Source organism: Zonotrichia leucophrys, unplaced genomic scaffold (genome assembly GCF_028769735.1).
Source record: "Zonotrichia leucophrys gambelii isolate GWCS_2022_RI unplaced genomic scaffold, RI_Zleu_2.0 Scaffold_58_302659, whole genome shotgun sequence".
In the NCBI taxonomy this organism is placed as follows: Eukaryota; Metazoa; Chordata; class Aves; order Passeriformes; family Passerellidae; genus Zonotrichia; species Zonotrichia leucophrys.
Window position 1 is genome coordinate 19,327 of NW_026992263.1, and position 17,200 is coordinate 36,526.

At 39.7% G+C, this 17,200-nt stretch overlaps 1 protein-coding gene across 1 annotated transcript in view; it reads right to left on the reverse strand.

Moving 5' to 3' along the window:
• The window catches only part of FUS (FUS RNA binding protein), a gene marked incomplete at its 5' end in the record, with an annotated part of 32,258 nt that overhangs the window by 8,488 nt on the left and 6,570 nt on the right, over positions 1–17,200 (reverse strand). Inside the window, 6 exons of the mRNA XM_064737441.1 lie at positions 220–312; positions 3,174–3,303; positions 7,171–7,277; positions 8,668–8,700; positions 10,208–10,242; positions 16,457–16,643. Of these exons, the coding sequence (XP_064593511.1) occupies positions 220–312; positions 3,174–3,303; positions 7,171–7,277; positions 8,668–8,700; positions 10,208–10,242; positions 16,457–16,643 (585 nt within the window). The remainder of the gene's footprint in view (positions 1–219; positions 313–3,173; positions 3,304–7,170; positions 7,278–8,667; positions 8,701–10,207; positions 10,243–16,456; positions 16,644–17,200) is intronic.

The following is a 17,200-nucleotide window of genomic DNA, read 5'->3' on the forward strand; positions in this document are numbered from 1 at the left end:
AAGTCAATTTTGGGGTGAAAAAGGTGAATTTTGGGGTGGAAAACGGGAAAAAAAAGCTGAATTTTGGGCTAAAAAAGGTGAATTTTGAGCTAGAAAATCAGGATTTCAGGGCCGAAAAGGGGATTTTGGGGTGGAAAATGGGGATTTTGGGGTGGAAAATGTGAATTTTGTGTTATAAAATGTGAATTTTGTGTTATAAAATGTGAATTTTTTGCTCACCTCCCCGTCCCCGGCCGCGGCCGCCGCCCCGGGTGAAGTCGGCGCGCCGGGTGGCGAACGAGACCTTGATGGGGTTCCCAGAGAACTCCTTGCCTGCAAACGGGGAAAAATGGGAATTATTGGGGAAAATTGGGGAAAAAAAAGGGAATTTATTGGGAAAAAAAAGGGAATTTATTGGGGAAAAAAAGGGAATTTATTGGGAAAAAAAAGGAATTTATTGGGGAAAAAAAGGAATTTATTGGGGAAATAAAGGGAATTTATTGGGGAAATAATGGGAATTTATTGGGGAAAATTGGAGAAAAAAAAGGGAATTTATTGGGGAAATAAAGGGAATTTATTGGGGAAATAAAGGGAATTTATTGGGGAAAAACAAGGAAAAAAAAGGGAATTTATTGGGGAAAAAAAAGGGAATTTATTGGGGGAAAACTGGGGATTTATATTGGGAAAAATGGGAATTAATATTGGGGAAAATGGGGATTTATATGGGGGAAAATTGGGGGAAAAAAGGGAATTTATTGGGGAAAAATTGGAGAAAAAAAGGGAATTGGGGAAAAATGGGAATTAATATTGGGGAAAATTGGGAATTATTGGGGGAAAATTGGGAATTTATATTGGGGAAAAATGGGGATTTATATTGGGGAAAAATGGCAATTATTGGGAGAAAATTGAGGATTTATATTGGGGAAAATGGGGATTTATATTGGGGAAAATTGGGGAAAAAAAGGGAATTGGGGAAAAATGGGAATTAATATTGAGGAAAAGGAGAATTTATATTAGAGGAAATTGGGGAAAAATGGGAATTAATATTGGGGAAAATGGAAAATAATACTGGGGAAAATTGGGGACTTATATAGGGGAAAATTGGGGGAAAAAAAGGGAACTTATTGGGGAAAAAAAGGGAATTTATTGGGGAAAAATGGGAGTAAATATTGCGGAAAAATGGGAATTAACATTGGAGAAAATTGGGAATTTATATTGGGGAAAATGGGGATTTATATTGCGGAAAATTGGGAATTAATATGGAGGAAAATTGGGGAAAAAAAGGGAATTTATTGGGAAAAAATGGGAATTACTGGGGGAAAATGGGGATTTATATTGGGGGAAAATTGGGGAAAAATGGGAATTTTTTGGGGAAAAACGGGGAAAAAAAAGGGAATTTATTGGGAAAAATGAGAATTAATACTGGCAAAAATTTGGGAAAAAATGGAATTATTGGGGGAAAAGGGGAATTTATATTGGGGAAAATTGGGGGAAAAAAGGGAATTTATTGGGGAAAAAAAGGGAATTTATTGGGGAAAAAAAGGGAATTTTTGGGAAAAAATGGGGAAAAAAAGGGAATTTTTTGGGGAAAAATGGGAGCTAATATTGGGGAAAAATAGGAATTATTGGGAGAAAATTGGGGATTCATATTGGGGAAAATGGGGATTTATATTGGGGAAAAATAGGAATTAATATTAGAGAAAATTGGGAATTAATATTAGAGAAAATTGGGAATTAATATTAGAGAAAATTGGGGAAAAATGGGAATTTATTGGGGAAAAATGGCAATTGATATTTGGGAAAATTGGGAATTAATACTGGGGAAAATTGGGGAAAAAAAGGGAATTTATTGGGGAAAAATGGGAATTAATATTGGAGGAATGAGAATTACTAGTGGGGAAAAATGGGAATTTATATTGGGGAGATTTAGGAATTAATATTGGGTAAATTTGGGAATTTATTGGAGAAAACTGGGAATTATTGGGGGAAATCCAGGATCAGGAATTTCAGGAATTTCAGGATTTTGGGAATTCGGGAATTTCAGGATTTTGGGAATTTTGGGAGTTTCGCTATCGGGATTTTTGGGAATTTCAGGATTTTGGGAATTTCAGGATCAGGAATTTTGGGATTTTTGGGAATTTTGGGAATTTTCTGACCATCAAACCAGTCAATGGCGGCCTTGGCCGAGGGCGGGTCGTCGAAGGACACGGGGAAATTTCGGGATTTCGGGAATTTTGGGAGTTTCGTTATCGGGATTTTTGGGAATTTTGGGATGGGGATTTTTGGGATTTTGGGGAATTTGGGAATTTTGGTATTTCTGACCATCAAACCAGTCGATGGCGGCCTTGGCCGAGGGCGGGTCGTCGAAGGACATGGCGACATTTGGGATGGGAATTTCGGGATTTTTGGGAATTTCAGGATTTCGGGAATTTCAGGATTTTGGGATTAGGAATTTTGGGAATTTTCTGACCGTCAAAGCAGTCGATGGCGGCCTTGGCCGAGGGCGGGTCGTCGAAGGACACGGTGAAATTTGGGATGGAAATTTCGGGATTTTGGGGAATTTAAGTATCAGGATTTTGGGAATTTCAGGATTTTGGGGATCAGGAATTTTAGGAATTTGGGATTTTGGGGAATTTGGGATTTTTGGGAATTTTCTGACCGTACAACCAGTCGATGGCGGCCTTGGCCGAGGGCGGGTCGTCGAAGGACACGGTGACATTTGGGATGGAAATTTCGGGATTTCGGGAATTTGGGGAATTTAAGGATCAGGAATTTTGGGAAATTCAGGATTTTTGGGGAATTTGAGGAATTCATGAATTTTGGGAATTTTCTGACCATCAAACCAGTCGATGGCGGCCTTGGCCGAGGGCGGGTCGTCGAAGGACATGGCGACGTTTGGGATGGGAAATTTCAGAAATTTGGGAATTTTGGGAGTTTCGTTACCGGGATTTTTGGGAATTTCAGGATTTTGGGAATTTAAGGATCAGGATTTTTGGGAATTTTGGGTATTTTCTGACCATCAAAGCAGTCGATGGCGGCCTTGGCCGAGGGCGGGTCGTCGAAGGACACGGGGAAATTTCGGGATTTCGGGAATTTTGGGAGTTTCGTTATTGGGATTTTCGGGAATTTTGGCATCAGGAATTTTGGGAATTTTGGGAATTTGAGGAATTTGGGAATTTTGGGAATTTGCTGACCATCAAACCAGTCAATAGCAGCCTTGGCCGAGGGCGGGTCGTCGAAGGACACGGTGGCCTCGCCCTTGAGCTTCCCGGTCTCGCGGTCGGTGTAGAGATTGATCATGGGCTGGCCGGTCTTCTTGTTGGTCTGAGTGACCAGAGTGACCAGTGAGTGACCACTGACCGGTGAGTGACCACTGAGTGACCACTGAGTGACCACTGACCCCTGGGAGTGACCATTCACCCATGGGAGTGACCACTGAGCGACCACAGAGCCAAAAACCCCCCAGTGATCATGGGCTGGCCCGTCTTCTTATTGGTCTGAGTGACCACTGAGTGACCACTGAGTGACCACTGAGTGACCAGTGAGTGACCACAGTGAGCACTGAGCCAAAAACCCCCCCACACTGACCCCACAGTGATCATGGGCTGGCCCGTCTTCTTGTTGGTCTGAGAGTGACCAGAGTGACCAATGAGTGACCACTGAGTGACCCTGAGTGACCACTGAGCGACCCTGAGTGACCACTGAGTGACCCTAGAGCCAAACCCCCCCCACAGTGATCATGGGCTGGCCCGTCTTCTTATTGGTCTGAGTGACCAGAGTGACCACTGAGTGACCACTGAGTGACCACTGAGTGACCACACTGACCATTGATCCCTGGGAGTGACCACTGAGTGACCACTGAGGGACCACAGAGCCAAACCCCCCCCCCACAGTGATCATGGGCTGGCCCGTCTTCTTATTGGTCTGAGTGACCAGAGTGACCACTGAGTGACCACTGACCAGTGGGTGACCACTGAGTGACCACTGAGTGACCACTGAGTGACCATTGACCCCTGGGAGTGACCATTCACCCATGGGAGTGACCACAGCGACAGTGAGTGACCACAGAGTGACCACAGAGCCAACCCCCCCCACGTGATCATGGGCTGGCCGGGCTTCTTGTTGGTCTGAGAGTGACCAGAGTGACCAATGAGTGACCACTGAGTGACCAATGACTGACCACTGAGTGACCACAGTGAGCACTGAGTGACCACTGAGTGACCACAGAGCCAAAAACCCCCCCAACAGTGACCCCACATTGATCATGGGCTGGCCCGTCTTCTTATTGGTCTGGAGTGACCAGAGTGACCACTGAGTGACCACTGAGTGACCACTGACCACAGAGCCCAACCCCCCCCACAGTGATGATGGGCTGGCCCGTCTTCTTGTTGGTCTGAGAGTGACCAGAGTGACCACTGAGTGACCACTGAGTGACCACAGTGACCACACTGACCACTGAGTGACCACTGAGTGACCACAGAGCCAAAAACCCCCCAACAGTGACCCCACAGTGATCATGGGCTGGCCGGTCTTCTTATTGGTCTGAGAGTGACCAGAGAGTGACCAGTGAGTGACCACTGACCAGTGGGTGACCACTGAGTGACCACTGAGTGACCACACTGACCATTGATCCCTGGGAGTGACCACTGAGTGACCACTGAGTGACCACTGACCAGTGAGCACTGACCACTGAGTGACCATTCACCCATGGGAGTGACCATTCACCCATGGGAGTGACCACTGAGTGACCACAGAGCCAAACCCCCCCCACAGTGATCATGGGCTGGCCGGTCTTCTTGTTGGTCTGAGTGACCACAGTGACCAATGAGTGACCAGTGAGTGACCACTGAGTGACCACTGAGTGACCACTGACCACTGAGTGACCACTGAGTGACCACTGAGTGACCACAGTGACCACTGAGTGACCACTGACCAATGAGTGACCACTGAGTGACCAGTGAGTGACCACAGTGACCACTGAGTGACCACTGACCCCTGGGAGTGACCATTCACCCATGGGAGTGACCACAGCGACAGTGAGTGACTACTGACCAAACCCCCCCCACAGTGATCATGGGCTGGCCGGGCTTCTTGTTGGTCTGAGTGACCACTGAGTGACCCCCTGAGTGACCACTGAGTGACCACTGACCCCTGGGAGTGACCATTCACCCATGGGAGTGACCACAGCGACAGTGAGTGACTACTGACCAAACCCCCCCCACAGTGATCATGGGCTGGCCGGTCTTCTTGTTGGTCTGAGTGACCAGAGTGACCAGTGAGTGACCACTGAGTGACCACTGAGTGACCACTGAGTGACCCTGAGTGACCACTGAGTGACCACTGACCACTGAGTGACCCTGAGTGACCATTGACCCCTGGGAGTGACCATTCACCCATGGGAGTGACCACAGCGACAGTGAGTGACCCCACAGCCAAACCCCCCCACAGTGATCATGGGCTGGCCGGGCTTCTTGTTGGTCTGGAGTGACCAGAGTGACCACTGAGTGACCACTGAGTGACCCTGAGTGACCACTGACCCCTGGGAGTGACCATTCACCCATGGGAGTGACCACAGCAACAGTGAGTGACCACTGAGTGACCACAGAGCCCAACCCCCCCACAGTGATCATGGGCTGGCCCGTCTTCTTGTTGGTCTGAGTGACCAGAGTGACCACTGAGTGACCACTGAGTGACCACGGAGTGACCACACTGACCATTGACCCCTGGGAGTGACCATTCACCCATGGGAGTGACCACTGAGTGACCACAGAGCCAAACCCCCCCCCACAGTGATCATGGGCTGGCCCGTCTTCTTGTTGGTCTGGAGTGACCACAGTGACCAATGAGTGACCACTGACCATTGAGTGACCCTGAGTGACCACTGCCCAGTGACGGCCCTACCCCAGGTGTGTCCCCATCTCCCCGGGTGTATTTGTGTGTATTTTGGGTGTATTTTCGGTCTATTTTTGGATCTATTTTGGGTGTGATTTAGGTGTATTTTCGGTCTATTTTTGGATCTATTTTGGGTGTGATTTAGGTGTATTTTGGGTGTATCTTGGGTGTATTTTTAAGTGCACTTTGGGTCTATTTTGGATGTATTTTGGGCGTATCTTGAGTGTGATTTGGTACATTTTTGGGTGTATTTTGGGTCTATTTTGGGTGTATCTCAGGTCTATTTCGGGTTTACTTTTGGGTGTATTTTTGGGCCTATTTTGGTCTATTTTGGGTCTATTTTTGGGTGTGTATTTGGGTGTATTTGAGCCTATTTTTGGGTGTATTTTGGCTCTATTTTTAAGTGTATTTTGGGTGTATTTTGGGTGTGATTGGGGTCTATTTTGGGCGCATCTCAGACCTATTTTTAGGTGTATTTTAGGTGTATTTTTGGGTCTATTTTGGGTGTATTTTTAGGCCTATTTTGGGTCTATTTTGGGTGTGTTTTGGGTGCATCTCAGGTCTATTTTTGGGTGTATTTTGGGTCTATTTTTGGGTGTATTTTTGGGTGTATTTCGGGTGCATTTCAGCGCATTTTGGGTCTATTTTTGGGTCTATTTTGGGTGTATTTTTGGGTCTATTTCAGCACATTTTGGGTCTATTTTGGGTGTATCTCAGATCTATTTTTGGATCTATTTTGGGTGTATTTTTGGGCCTATTTCAGGCACATTTCAGGGCATTTTGGGTGTATTTTGGGTCAATTTTTAAGCATATTTTGGGTGTGGTTTGGGTCTATTTTGACTGTATTTTGGGTCTATTTTGGGTGTATCTCAGGTCCATTTTTGGGTGTATTTTTGGGTGTATTTAGGGTCTATTTTGGTCTATTTTGGGTGTATTTTTGGGTCTATTTTGGGTGTATTTTGCATGTATTTCGGGCGCATTTCAGGTCTATTTTAGGTCTATTTTTGGATGTATTTTTGGGTCTATTTTTAAGTGTACTTCAGGTCTATTTTGGGTGTATTTTGGGTGTATTTATGGTCTATTTTTGGGTGTATTTCAGCACATTTTGGGTGTATTTTGGGTGTATTTTTGGGTCTATTTTGGGTGTATTTTTGGGTGTATTTCAGGCTCATTTCAGGTCTATTTTGGGTCTATTTTGGGGCTATTTTTGGGTCTATTTAGGTGTATTTTTGGGTGTATTTTTGGGTCTATTTTGGGTGTATTTTGGGTCTATTTTGGGTGTATTTGGTGCGCCCCCACCTTGATGATGCCGATCTGTTTGAAGTAATCGGCCACCGACTCGATGGTGACGTTCTCGCCCAGCCCCTGCACGAAGATCGTGTTGTTGTCCGAGTTATCCTGCTCCCCTTGAAAAATTAATTAATTATTAATTAATTACCGTTAATTGGCATTCATTACTGAGGAAAAGATGCTAATTAACCCTCATTAACCCCGCCCCAAAGCTCACAAATGACCCCAAATCCCTCCCCGATCTGTTGTTGTCCGAGTTATCCTGCTCCCCTTGAAAAATTAATTAATTATTAATTAATTACCGTTAATTAGCATTCATTACTGAGCAAAACATGCTAATTAACCCTCATTAACCCCGCCCCAAAGCTCAGAAATAACCCCAAAGTTCCTCCCCAATTTGTTGTTGTCCGAGTTATCCTGCTCCCCTGCAATTAATTCATTAATTACCCTTAATTAGCATTCATTACTGAGTAAACGATGCTAATTAACCCTCATTAGCCCCGCCCCAAAGCTCACAAATGACCCCAAAGTCCCTCCCCAATTTGTTGTTGTCCAATTGTCCTGCTCCCCTGCAATTAATTCATTAATTTGTGCTAATTAACACTAATTACTGAAGAAAAAATGCTAATTAACCTTTATTAACCCCGCCTCAAAGCTCACAAATAACCCCAAAGTTCCTCCCCAATTTGTTGTTGTCCAATGTGTCCTGCTCGCCTGAAAAATTCATTAATTACCCTTAATTAGTATTAATTACTGAGAAAACGATGCTAATTAACCCTCATTAACCCCGCCCCAAAGCTCAGAAATGACCCCCAAGTCCCTCCCCAATTTGTTGTTGTCCCAATTGTCCTGCTCCCCTGCAATCAATTAATTTGTGCTAATTAGCATTAATTACTGAGGAAAATACGCTAATTAACCCCACCCTAGGGCTCTAAATTGGCCCCCAAGGCTCCACCTCCTAATGCTCACCCAGAGACCATTAATTAACTAAATTAATTAGCATTAATTACCACTAATTAACCACCATTAACTCTGTCCTCAAGTTTAAAAAGGCCCCTTATACTCACTTTATTAATTAACATTAATTAATCCCTTTAACTCAATTAATTCCAACCCAAACCCTTATTCCTCTTCATTATCACTAACTTCATTACCACTAATTAACTCCAAAATAAATCCCATTAATTACCCCACTAATTAGCCCCACCATCAATTACCCACCACTTTATTCCTCCTAATTATCTCTAATTACACAATTCATTATTCCCAACCTCATCTTTTACTCAGCCTGTTAATTACCACTAATTAATCTCTTTAGTTTAACTAATTAACCCCAACTCAACCTTGATTGCCGCTAATTAACCACCATTAATTACCACTCATTCCCCCAATTTTTACCAATAATTAACCCCCAATAAACTCCATTAATTACCACATTAATTAACATAACCTCAGCAATTATTTCTCGTTAATTACCCCTAATTAATCCATTAATTAATTAATTACCTGGGTCATGTCTGGGCCCCTGGTCCCGGGGTCCTTACATGAAAAAGAAAAAACAAATTATGCAAATTAGGAGAGCCGAATGTGGGCGTGGCCAACCCAAGCCCCGCCCCCTTTTCCTTGGCCCCGCCCCTTTCTGCCCCTCCCAGGCCCCTTTTTGGCGGCAAAATCCCCAAATTTGGCACCAAAATTTTCCTTTTTTTTCACCTGAAATTCAAATTCCGGAACCTTCTCCCCAAAAAGGCTCCGATTTCTCCTTTTTTCCCTCATTTTTGTTGTTTTTCACTCCATTTTTCCCTTTTTTTGTAATTTTTTTCCTTTATTTTCCCTTTTTTCTCCACCTTTTTCCATCGTTTTTCACTCCAGTTTTTCCCTCATATTCCTTAATTTATTCTTTTTATTTTTTACATTTTTTCCCTTTTTTTTCGTTGTTTTCCCCTCATCTTTTCCTCACAATTTTACTGAATTTCACTGATTTTTTCACCATTTTTTCCCTTTTTTTTCCCATTTTTTCCTCTATTTCCCCTTCATTTTTTCCACTTTTTCACCACCAAAAATTCACTTTTTTTTCAGTTTTGGGTCCACTGCAGCTCCAACCTCACCCCCATTTTTGGGGCAATTTCCACCTTTTTTATTTCATTTTTTATTTCATATTTTCCACCAAAAAATAAAAAACCTCAAGGTCACCGGCGCTTCCACCAAAAACCTGAAATTTGGGGTTTTTTTCCCCAAAATCCTCCTGAAATTTGGGTTTTTTTCACCCAAAATCCTCCTGAAATTTCGTTTTTTTTCACCCAAAAAACCTCCTAAAATTTGGGGTTTTTCCCCCCAAAATCCATCAGAAATTTGGGGTTTTTCTCCCCAAAATCCTCCTGAAATTTGGGGTTTTTTCCCCCAAAAACCTCCTGAAATTCGGTTTTTTTTCCCCCAAAATCCTCCTGAAATTTGGGGTTTTTTCACCCAAAAAACCTCCTAAAATTCGGGTTTTTTTCACCCAAAATCCTCCTGAAATTTGGGTTTTTTCCCCCAAAATCCTCCTGAAATTTGGGGTTTTTTCCCCAAAAATCCTCCTGAAATTCGTTTTTTTTCACCCAAAATCCTCCTGAAATTTGGGGTTTTTTTCCCCCAAAAACCTCCTGAAATTCGGTTTTTTTTCCCCCAAAAACCTCCTAAAATTTGATTTTTTTTTCACCCAAAATCCTCCTGGAATTCGGTTTTTTTTCACCCAAAATCCTCCTGAAATTTGGGGTTTTTCCCCCAAAACCACCAAATCACCATTATTTTCCACACATGCACCATTTTAACCAAAATTCACCTTTTTTTCCTTTTTTTTCCCCAATCCCACCCTATAAAAATTCCCATTTTCACCTCATTTTTCCACCATTTTTCACCAAAAAACCACCTCAAAATTTCAATTTTCAGCCCCTAAATTCCATTTTTTTGGGGGGTTTTCCCCCACCCAGGAAAAATGGGGGGAAAATTCAATTTTTATTTTCATTTTCTGCCTTTTTTTGGGGTCAAAACCTCGAATTTTGGGACTTACCACCGAATTTATTGAAGCCACCACGCTCACCACCGCTGAGGAGATAAATTGGAAGATAATCAGGAATTTTGGAAGCCCTGCCTCAAAAACTGGGGACAAAAAAATCACAATTTTGGGGCTTTTTTCGGACATTTTGGGGCTTTTTTTGGGCTTTTTTTGACCTTTTTTTGGGCAATTTTTGACCTTTTTTGGGCATTTTTTGGTCAATTTTTGACCTTTTTTTGGCCAATTTTTGACTTTTTTCTGAGCATTTTTGGGCTTTTTTTGGGCAATTTTTGGCCAATTTTTGACTCTTTTTTTGGGCCTTTTTTGGGCCTTTTTGGGGCATTTTTTGGGCATTTTTTGGGCAATTTTTGACTTTTTTTTGGGCATTTTTTGGCCAATTTTTGAGCTTTTTTGGGCAATTTTTGACTTTTTTTTGGGCATTTTTTGACTTTTTTTGGGCATTTTTTGGCCAATTTTTGACTTTTTTTTGGGCATTTTTTGGTCAATTTTTGACTTTTTTGGTCAATTTTTGACTTTTTTTGGGGCATTTTTTGGGCAATTTTTGACTTTTTTTGGGCATTTTTTGGCCAATTTTTGACCTTTTTTGGGCATTTTTTGGGCAATTTTTGACTTTTTTTTGGGCATTTTTTGACATTTTTTGGCCAATTTTTGACTTTTTTTGGGCATTTTTTGGCCAATTTTTGACCTTTTTTTGGCCAATTTTTGGCCAATTTTTGACTTTTTTTTGGGGCATTTTTTGGGCAATTTTTGACTTTTTTTTGGGCATTTTTTGGTCAATTTTTGACTTTTTTGGGGCATTTTTTGGGCAATTTTTGAGCTTTTCTTTGCTTATTTTGGGCCTTTTTTTTTCACTTTTTTGCAGAGAATTTTTCAGCTTTTCTGGGAAGGTTTTTGGTAATTTTTTTGGCCCTTTTTGGACAATATTTTGACCCTTTTTGGACAATTTTTTGGACTTAATTTTTGGGCATTTTTGTGCAAATTTTGAGCTTTGTATTGGCCATTTTTAGGCTTTTTTTTGGGCTGTTTTCAGCGATTTTTTGGCTTTTTTACAGGTCACTTTTTGGGTATTTCTGGGACATTTTATGGCCAATTTCTGGCACTTTTTGGGCAATTTATGAGTGATTTTTTTGCCAGTTTATCAGCAATTTTTGAAGGTCTTTTTTGGCCATTCTTCACCTCTTTTTTTTTGTTTTTTTAAGGCATTTTTTGAGGTTTTTTTGCCTTTTTTGAGCTTTTTTAAGGCAATTTTTGGGCTTCCTTTTTGGCCAATTTTTGAGCTTTTTTAAAGCAATTTTGGGTATTTTTTTGGCCATTTTTTTGCATTTTCTGGGCTTTTTTGGAGGCATTCTGGGGACTTTTATTTTGCTCTTTTAGGAAATTTTTGGACTTTTTTGGGTCATTTTTTAGGCAATTTTGGGGCATTTTTTGGGCCTTTTTAGGCAAATTTTTGGGTATATTTTTGGTATTTTTGTGACATTTCTTGGCCAGTTTTTGCTCTTTTTTTGAGTCATTTTTAAACAATTTTTGAGCTTTTTTAAGGCAATTTTGGGGCATTTTTTGGGTATATTTTTGGTATTTTTGTGACATTTCTTGGCCAGTTTTTGCTCTTTTTTTAAGCAATTTTGGGACAATTTTTGGGCTTTTTTTTTGCTTTTTTGAGCATTTTTTGGGCCTTTTTCAGGCAAATTTTTGGGTATATTTTTGGTTTTTGTGTGACATTTCTTGACCAGTTTTTGCTCTTTTTTTGAGCTATTTTTGAGCTTTTTATTTTGCTTTTTTTGCCCCTTTTCGATGCAATTTTTGAGTTTATTTTGAGTTTATTTTGACAAATTTTTGGGCTTTTTTTTTGCTTTTTTGAGCATTTTTCAGGCTGATTTTTGGGCATATTTTTGCTATTTTTGTGACATTTCCTGACCACTTTTTGCTCTTTTTTTGAGCAATTTTTGAGCTTTTTGTTTTGCTTTCTTTGGCCCTTTTCGATGCAATTTTTGAGTTTATTTTGGCAAATTTTTGGGCTTTTCTTTTTTGCTTTTTTGAGCATTTTTCAGGCAAATTTTTGGGTATATTTTTGAATTTTTGCGACATTTCCTGACCAGTTTTTGCTCTTTTTTTGAGCCATTTTTGACCTTTTTATTTTGCTTTCTTTGCCCCTTTTCGATGCAATTTTTGAGTTTATTTTGGCAAATTTTTGGGCTTTTCTTTTTTGCTTTTTTGAGCATTTTTTGGGCCTTTTCCAGGCAAATTTTTGGGTATATTTTTGGTATTTTTGTGACATTTCTTGGCCAGTTTTTGCTCTTTTTTTGAGCAATTTTTGAGCTTTTTATTTTGCTTTCTTTGGCCCTTTTTGATGCAATTTTTGAGTCTATTTTGGCAAATTTTTGGGCTTTTTTTTACTTTTTTGAGCATTTTTTGGGCCTTTTTCAGGCAAATTTTTGGGTATATTTTTGGTATTTTTGTGACCTTTCTTGGCCAGTTTTTGCTCTTTTTTTAGGCAATTTTGGGACAATTTTTGGGCTTTTTGTTTTGCTTTTTTTGCCCCTTTTTGATGCAATTTTTGAGTTTATTTTGGCAAATTTTTGGGCTTTTTTTTTGCTTTTTTGAGCATTTTTCAAGCAGATTTTTGGGTACATTTTTGGTATTTGTGTGACATTTCCTGACCAGTTTTTGCTCTTTTTTTGAGCTATTTTTGAGCTTTTTGTTTTGCTTTTTTTGCCCCTTTTCAATGCAATTTTTGAGTTTATTTTGAGTTTATTTTGCCAAATTTTTGGCCTTTTTTTTGCTTTTCTTTCCCTTTTTATTTTTGCCGTTTTTTCCTCGCCGCCGTCGTTTTTTCCTCCTTGGCCGCATCAGGTTTGGGATCGAGCCCAAAACTGGGGGAAAACCAAAAATCCCCAAAAATTCGGATTTTTTCCCATTTTCCCCCCTCCTGGATCTCCCCCTCCTGAGCCTTTTTTGCAGCAACTCCAAATTGAATTTTTTAATTTTTTTTCCTTTTTTTTTTCCCTTTTTTTTTCCTTTTTTTTTTTTCCTTTTTTTTCCTTTTTTTTTTCCTTTTTTTTTTCCTTTTTTTTTGCCTTTTTTTTGCCTTTTTTTTGCCTTTTTTTTTGCCCTTTTCTGCCTTTTTTGAACCCAAAACAGCGGCGGATTTTGAGTTTTCGCTGCTTTTTTTTCACACCTGCAGCACACAAAAGGCAGAGTTGGTAAAACACGTTTGGAACAACAAAATCCCCCCAAACACCCCCAAAATACTCACCTGGAGACCCCAAAAAATTCATTTTTTCACCCAAAAACCGGCGGCTGAACCACCACAAATTCACTTTTTTTTGGCTTTTTTTCACCAATTTTTCTCTGATTTTTTAACCATTTTTTCACCTTTTTTTTGGCCTTTTTTCACCAATTTTTCTCTGATTTTTTAACCTTTTTTTCACCTTTTTTTCACCAATTTTTCCCTGATTTTTTAACCATTTTTTCACCAAATTCACCTTTTTTTTTTGGCTTTTCTTTACCCATTTTTCCCTGATTTTTTCACCAAATTCACCTTTTTTTTGGCTTTTTTTCACATATTTCCCCCTGATTTTTTAACCTTTTTTTCACCTTTTTTTGGCTTTTTTTCACCAATTTTTCCCTGATTTTTTCACCTTTTTTTCACCAGTTTTTCCCTGATTTTTTAACCATTTTTTCACCTTTTTTTTTGTCTTTTTTCACCAATTTTTCCCTGATTTTTTAACCATTTTCTCACCTTTTTTGTTTTTTTCCACCAACTTTTCTCTCATTTTTTACCTTTTTTTTTCACCAAATTCACCCTTTTTTCTGCTTTTTTTCACCAATTTTTCCCCTGACTTTTTAACCATTTTTCACCTTTTTTTCACCAATTTTCCCCTGATTTTTTATCCATTTTTTCACCTTTTTTTTTGCTTTTCTTCACAAATTTTCCCCGATTTTTTAACCATTTTTTCACCAAATTCAACCTTTTTTTGACCAATTTTTCCCTGATTTTTTAACCATTTTTCACCTTTTTTTTGGCTTTTCTTCATCAACTTTTCCCTGATTTTTTACCCATTTTTTCACCAATTTTCCCATTTTTTCCCTGCATTTTAATCACGTTTCTCCCTTTCTAATTTCCATTTTTAAAACAATTTTTCCCTTTTTTTCTTTTTGCATTTTTAACCCTTTTTTCACCATTTTTCCACCATTTTCAACCTTTTTTTTTGCAATTTTTAAGCATTTTTATCCATTTTTCTTCTTTTCTGAAATTTCTGAACCATTTTTACCTTTTTTGCTTCATTTCACCATTTCCCAAATGTTTCCTTTGCATTTTTTTGCATTTTTAACCAAATTTTTCCCTCATTTTCTGAATTTTCCAAACCATTTTTTCCCCTTTTTTGGGGCTTTTATTTTCCCATTTTTCCCCTTTTCTCTCGTTATTTTAAAGCCATTTTTCATTTTCACCTTTTTCTTTTTATTTTGCATTTTTACCCAAATTTTTCCTTTTTTTTTTTCCATTTTTCCAACCACATTTCCCCTTTTTTCTGCATTTTTTCACCATTTTTTCTGCATTTTTCCACCATTTTTTACCATTTTTATTTTTTCCTTTTTCTCTTCATTTCCTTAAACCACTTTTACCTTTTTTTCCATTTTTTAACCTTTCCCATATTTCCTTTTTTCCCATTTTTCCTTTTTTCACCATTTTCAAACCAAGTTTTTCTCATTTATTTTCAATTTTTCCATCATTTTTCCTTAATTTTTTTTCCCCTTTTTGAATTTTTCTTGTTTTTCCCTTTTCCACCACTTTCACCAAATTTTTCCCATTTTTTCACCACTTTTTTACCATTTTTTCTTTCCTTTTTTTGCCATTTTTTCCCATTTTTTTCCTATTTTTAACCACTTTTTAAATTTATTTTTTGCTATTTTTTACCACTTCCAACATTTTCACCACTTCCCTCTCACTTTTCCATTTTCCATAATTTTAACCCATTTTTTCCCTTTTTTATTTCCTATTTCCACCCTTTTTTTTGTGTTTTTTTACCCATTATTTTGCTTTTTTTTGGGTTTTTTTCACCATTTTTCACCATTTCCAAGCACCGGGACACCAAAATTTCCTCTCCAAACCTTTCCCATTTGTGGATTTTCCTTCCAAATCCACTTTTCCACCGTTTTCCACCATTTTTCTCTGCAGTGACCTCAAAACACATCAGTTTTTTACCATTTTTCACCATTTTTTACCATTTTTTACCATTTTTTCACCTTTTTTTCCCCAATATTTTTCCCTAAATTCCACCATTTTATTTCCATTATTTCACTTTATTTTTTACCCTAAATTCCACCTTTTTATCACATTTTTTTCCTTCCAAAATCCACTTTTCATAAGGTTTTTTCTGTTATTTTTACCCCAAATTCCGCTTTTTTTTTCCCATATTTTTCCCTCAATATTTCCCACAAAATTCCCTTTTTTTCTTTTTTATATTTTCCACCATTTAAAGGGTTTTTCCCCTAAAATTCCATTTATTTTTCTCAATATTTTTCCCAAATTTCACCTTTTTCTCCTCAATATTTTCCCCCTGCCGGGACCAGAGGCTGCAGCGACCTTGGAACATTTTCACTTTTTTCCACCCCAAAATTCCAATTTTTCCACTTTTAAATTCCACCAAAACCCATTTTTTTACCTTTTTTTTTACCCAAAACACTTTTTTTAATTTTTCATTTTTTTTCCAACCAAAATCCCCTTTTTCCTCATTTTCCTTTCCCGAATTTTCCCCAATTTTTGACCTTTTTTTCTGAATTTTTTCCCCATTTTTTCCCCATTTTTTCCTCATTTTTCCTTCAATATTTCCCCATTATTTTTCCCCAATTTTCCCTCATTTTCCTCCATAATTTCTCCCCAATTTTTCCACATTTTCCTCCCATTTTCCCCCAATTTTTCCTCATTTTTCCCCATTTTCTCCCCAATTTTCCTCATTTTTACTCCCAATTTTCGCCCCACTTTTCTCTCATTTCCCCCCTCATTTTTCTACCATTTTTTTCCATTTCCTCCCCAATTTTCTCCCCATTTTCTCTCAATTTCTCCCACATTTTTTCCTCATTTCTCTCCCCAATTTTCCCCACAATTTTACCCCAATTTTCACAGTTCCTTCTCTCTTTTTTTCCCCAATTTTTTCCCCAATTTTTGCCCCATTCTCTCCCTATTCCCCCCCCATCTTGGCACCCATATTTTGGGCAGAATTTGGGCATTTTCAGCTCACTCACCCCATGGATGCTCCCCTGTTCCCCCGGTTCCCGCGGTTTCCCCGCTCGAAGCCGCCCCGGTTGGAGCCGAAGGCGCCGCGGCCGCGGCTCCGCTCGGGGGGGGCCTGGGAGCCGTAGGAGCCCCCCCCGGGAGGCTCCTGGTACCCCCCCGAGCCCAGCGAGGCCCCGTCCTGCCCGTAGCTGTTGGCTAAAATGGGGAAAGAAAGGGAAAATTAGGGAAAATTCCAAAAAAATGGGAATTTCTGCGAAAATTGGGGAAAAATCGGACAAAAATCGGGCAAAAATCGGGCAAAAATCGGGCACTTTGGGACCCAAATCAGCCCCAAACCCCCCGTCCTGCCCGGAGCTGTTGGCTGGAAATGGGGAGAAAAACCAGGAATTAGGGAAAATTCAAAAAAATGGGAATTTGGGGGAAAATTGGGCAAAAAATCAGGCAAAAATCGGGCAAAAATCGGGCACTTTGGGACCCAAATGTGGCCCCAAATCAGCCCCAAACCCCCCGTCCTGCCCGTAGCTGTTGGCTGGAATGGGGAGAAAAAGGGAAAATTAGAGAAAGTTTAAAAAAAACCGGAATTTTGGCAAAAATCGGGTAAAAATTGGGTAAAAATCAGGTAAAAATTGGGTAAAAATCGGGCAATTTCGGACCCAAATCAGCCCCAAACCCCCCGTCCTGCCCAGAGCTGTTGGCTGGAAATGGGAGAAAAACCAGGAATTAGGGAAAATTGGGAAAAAATGGGAATTTCG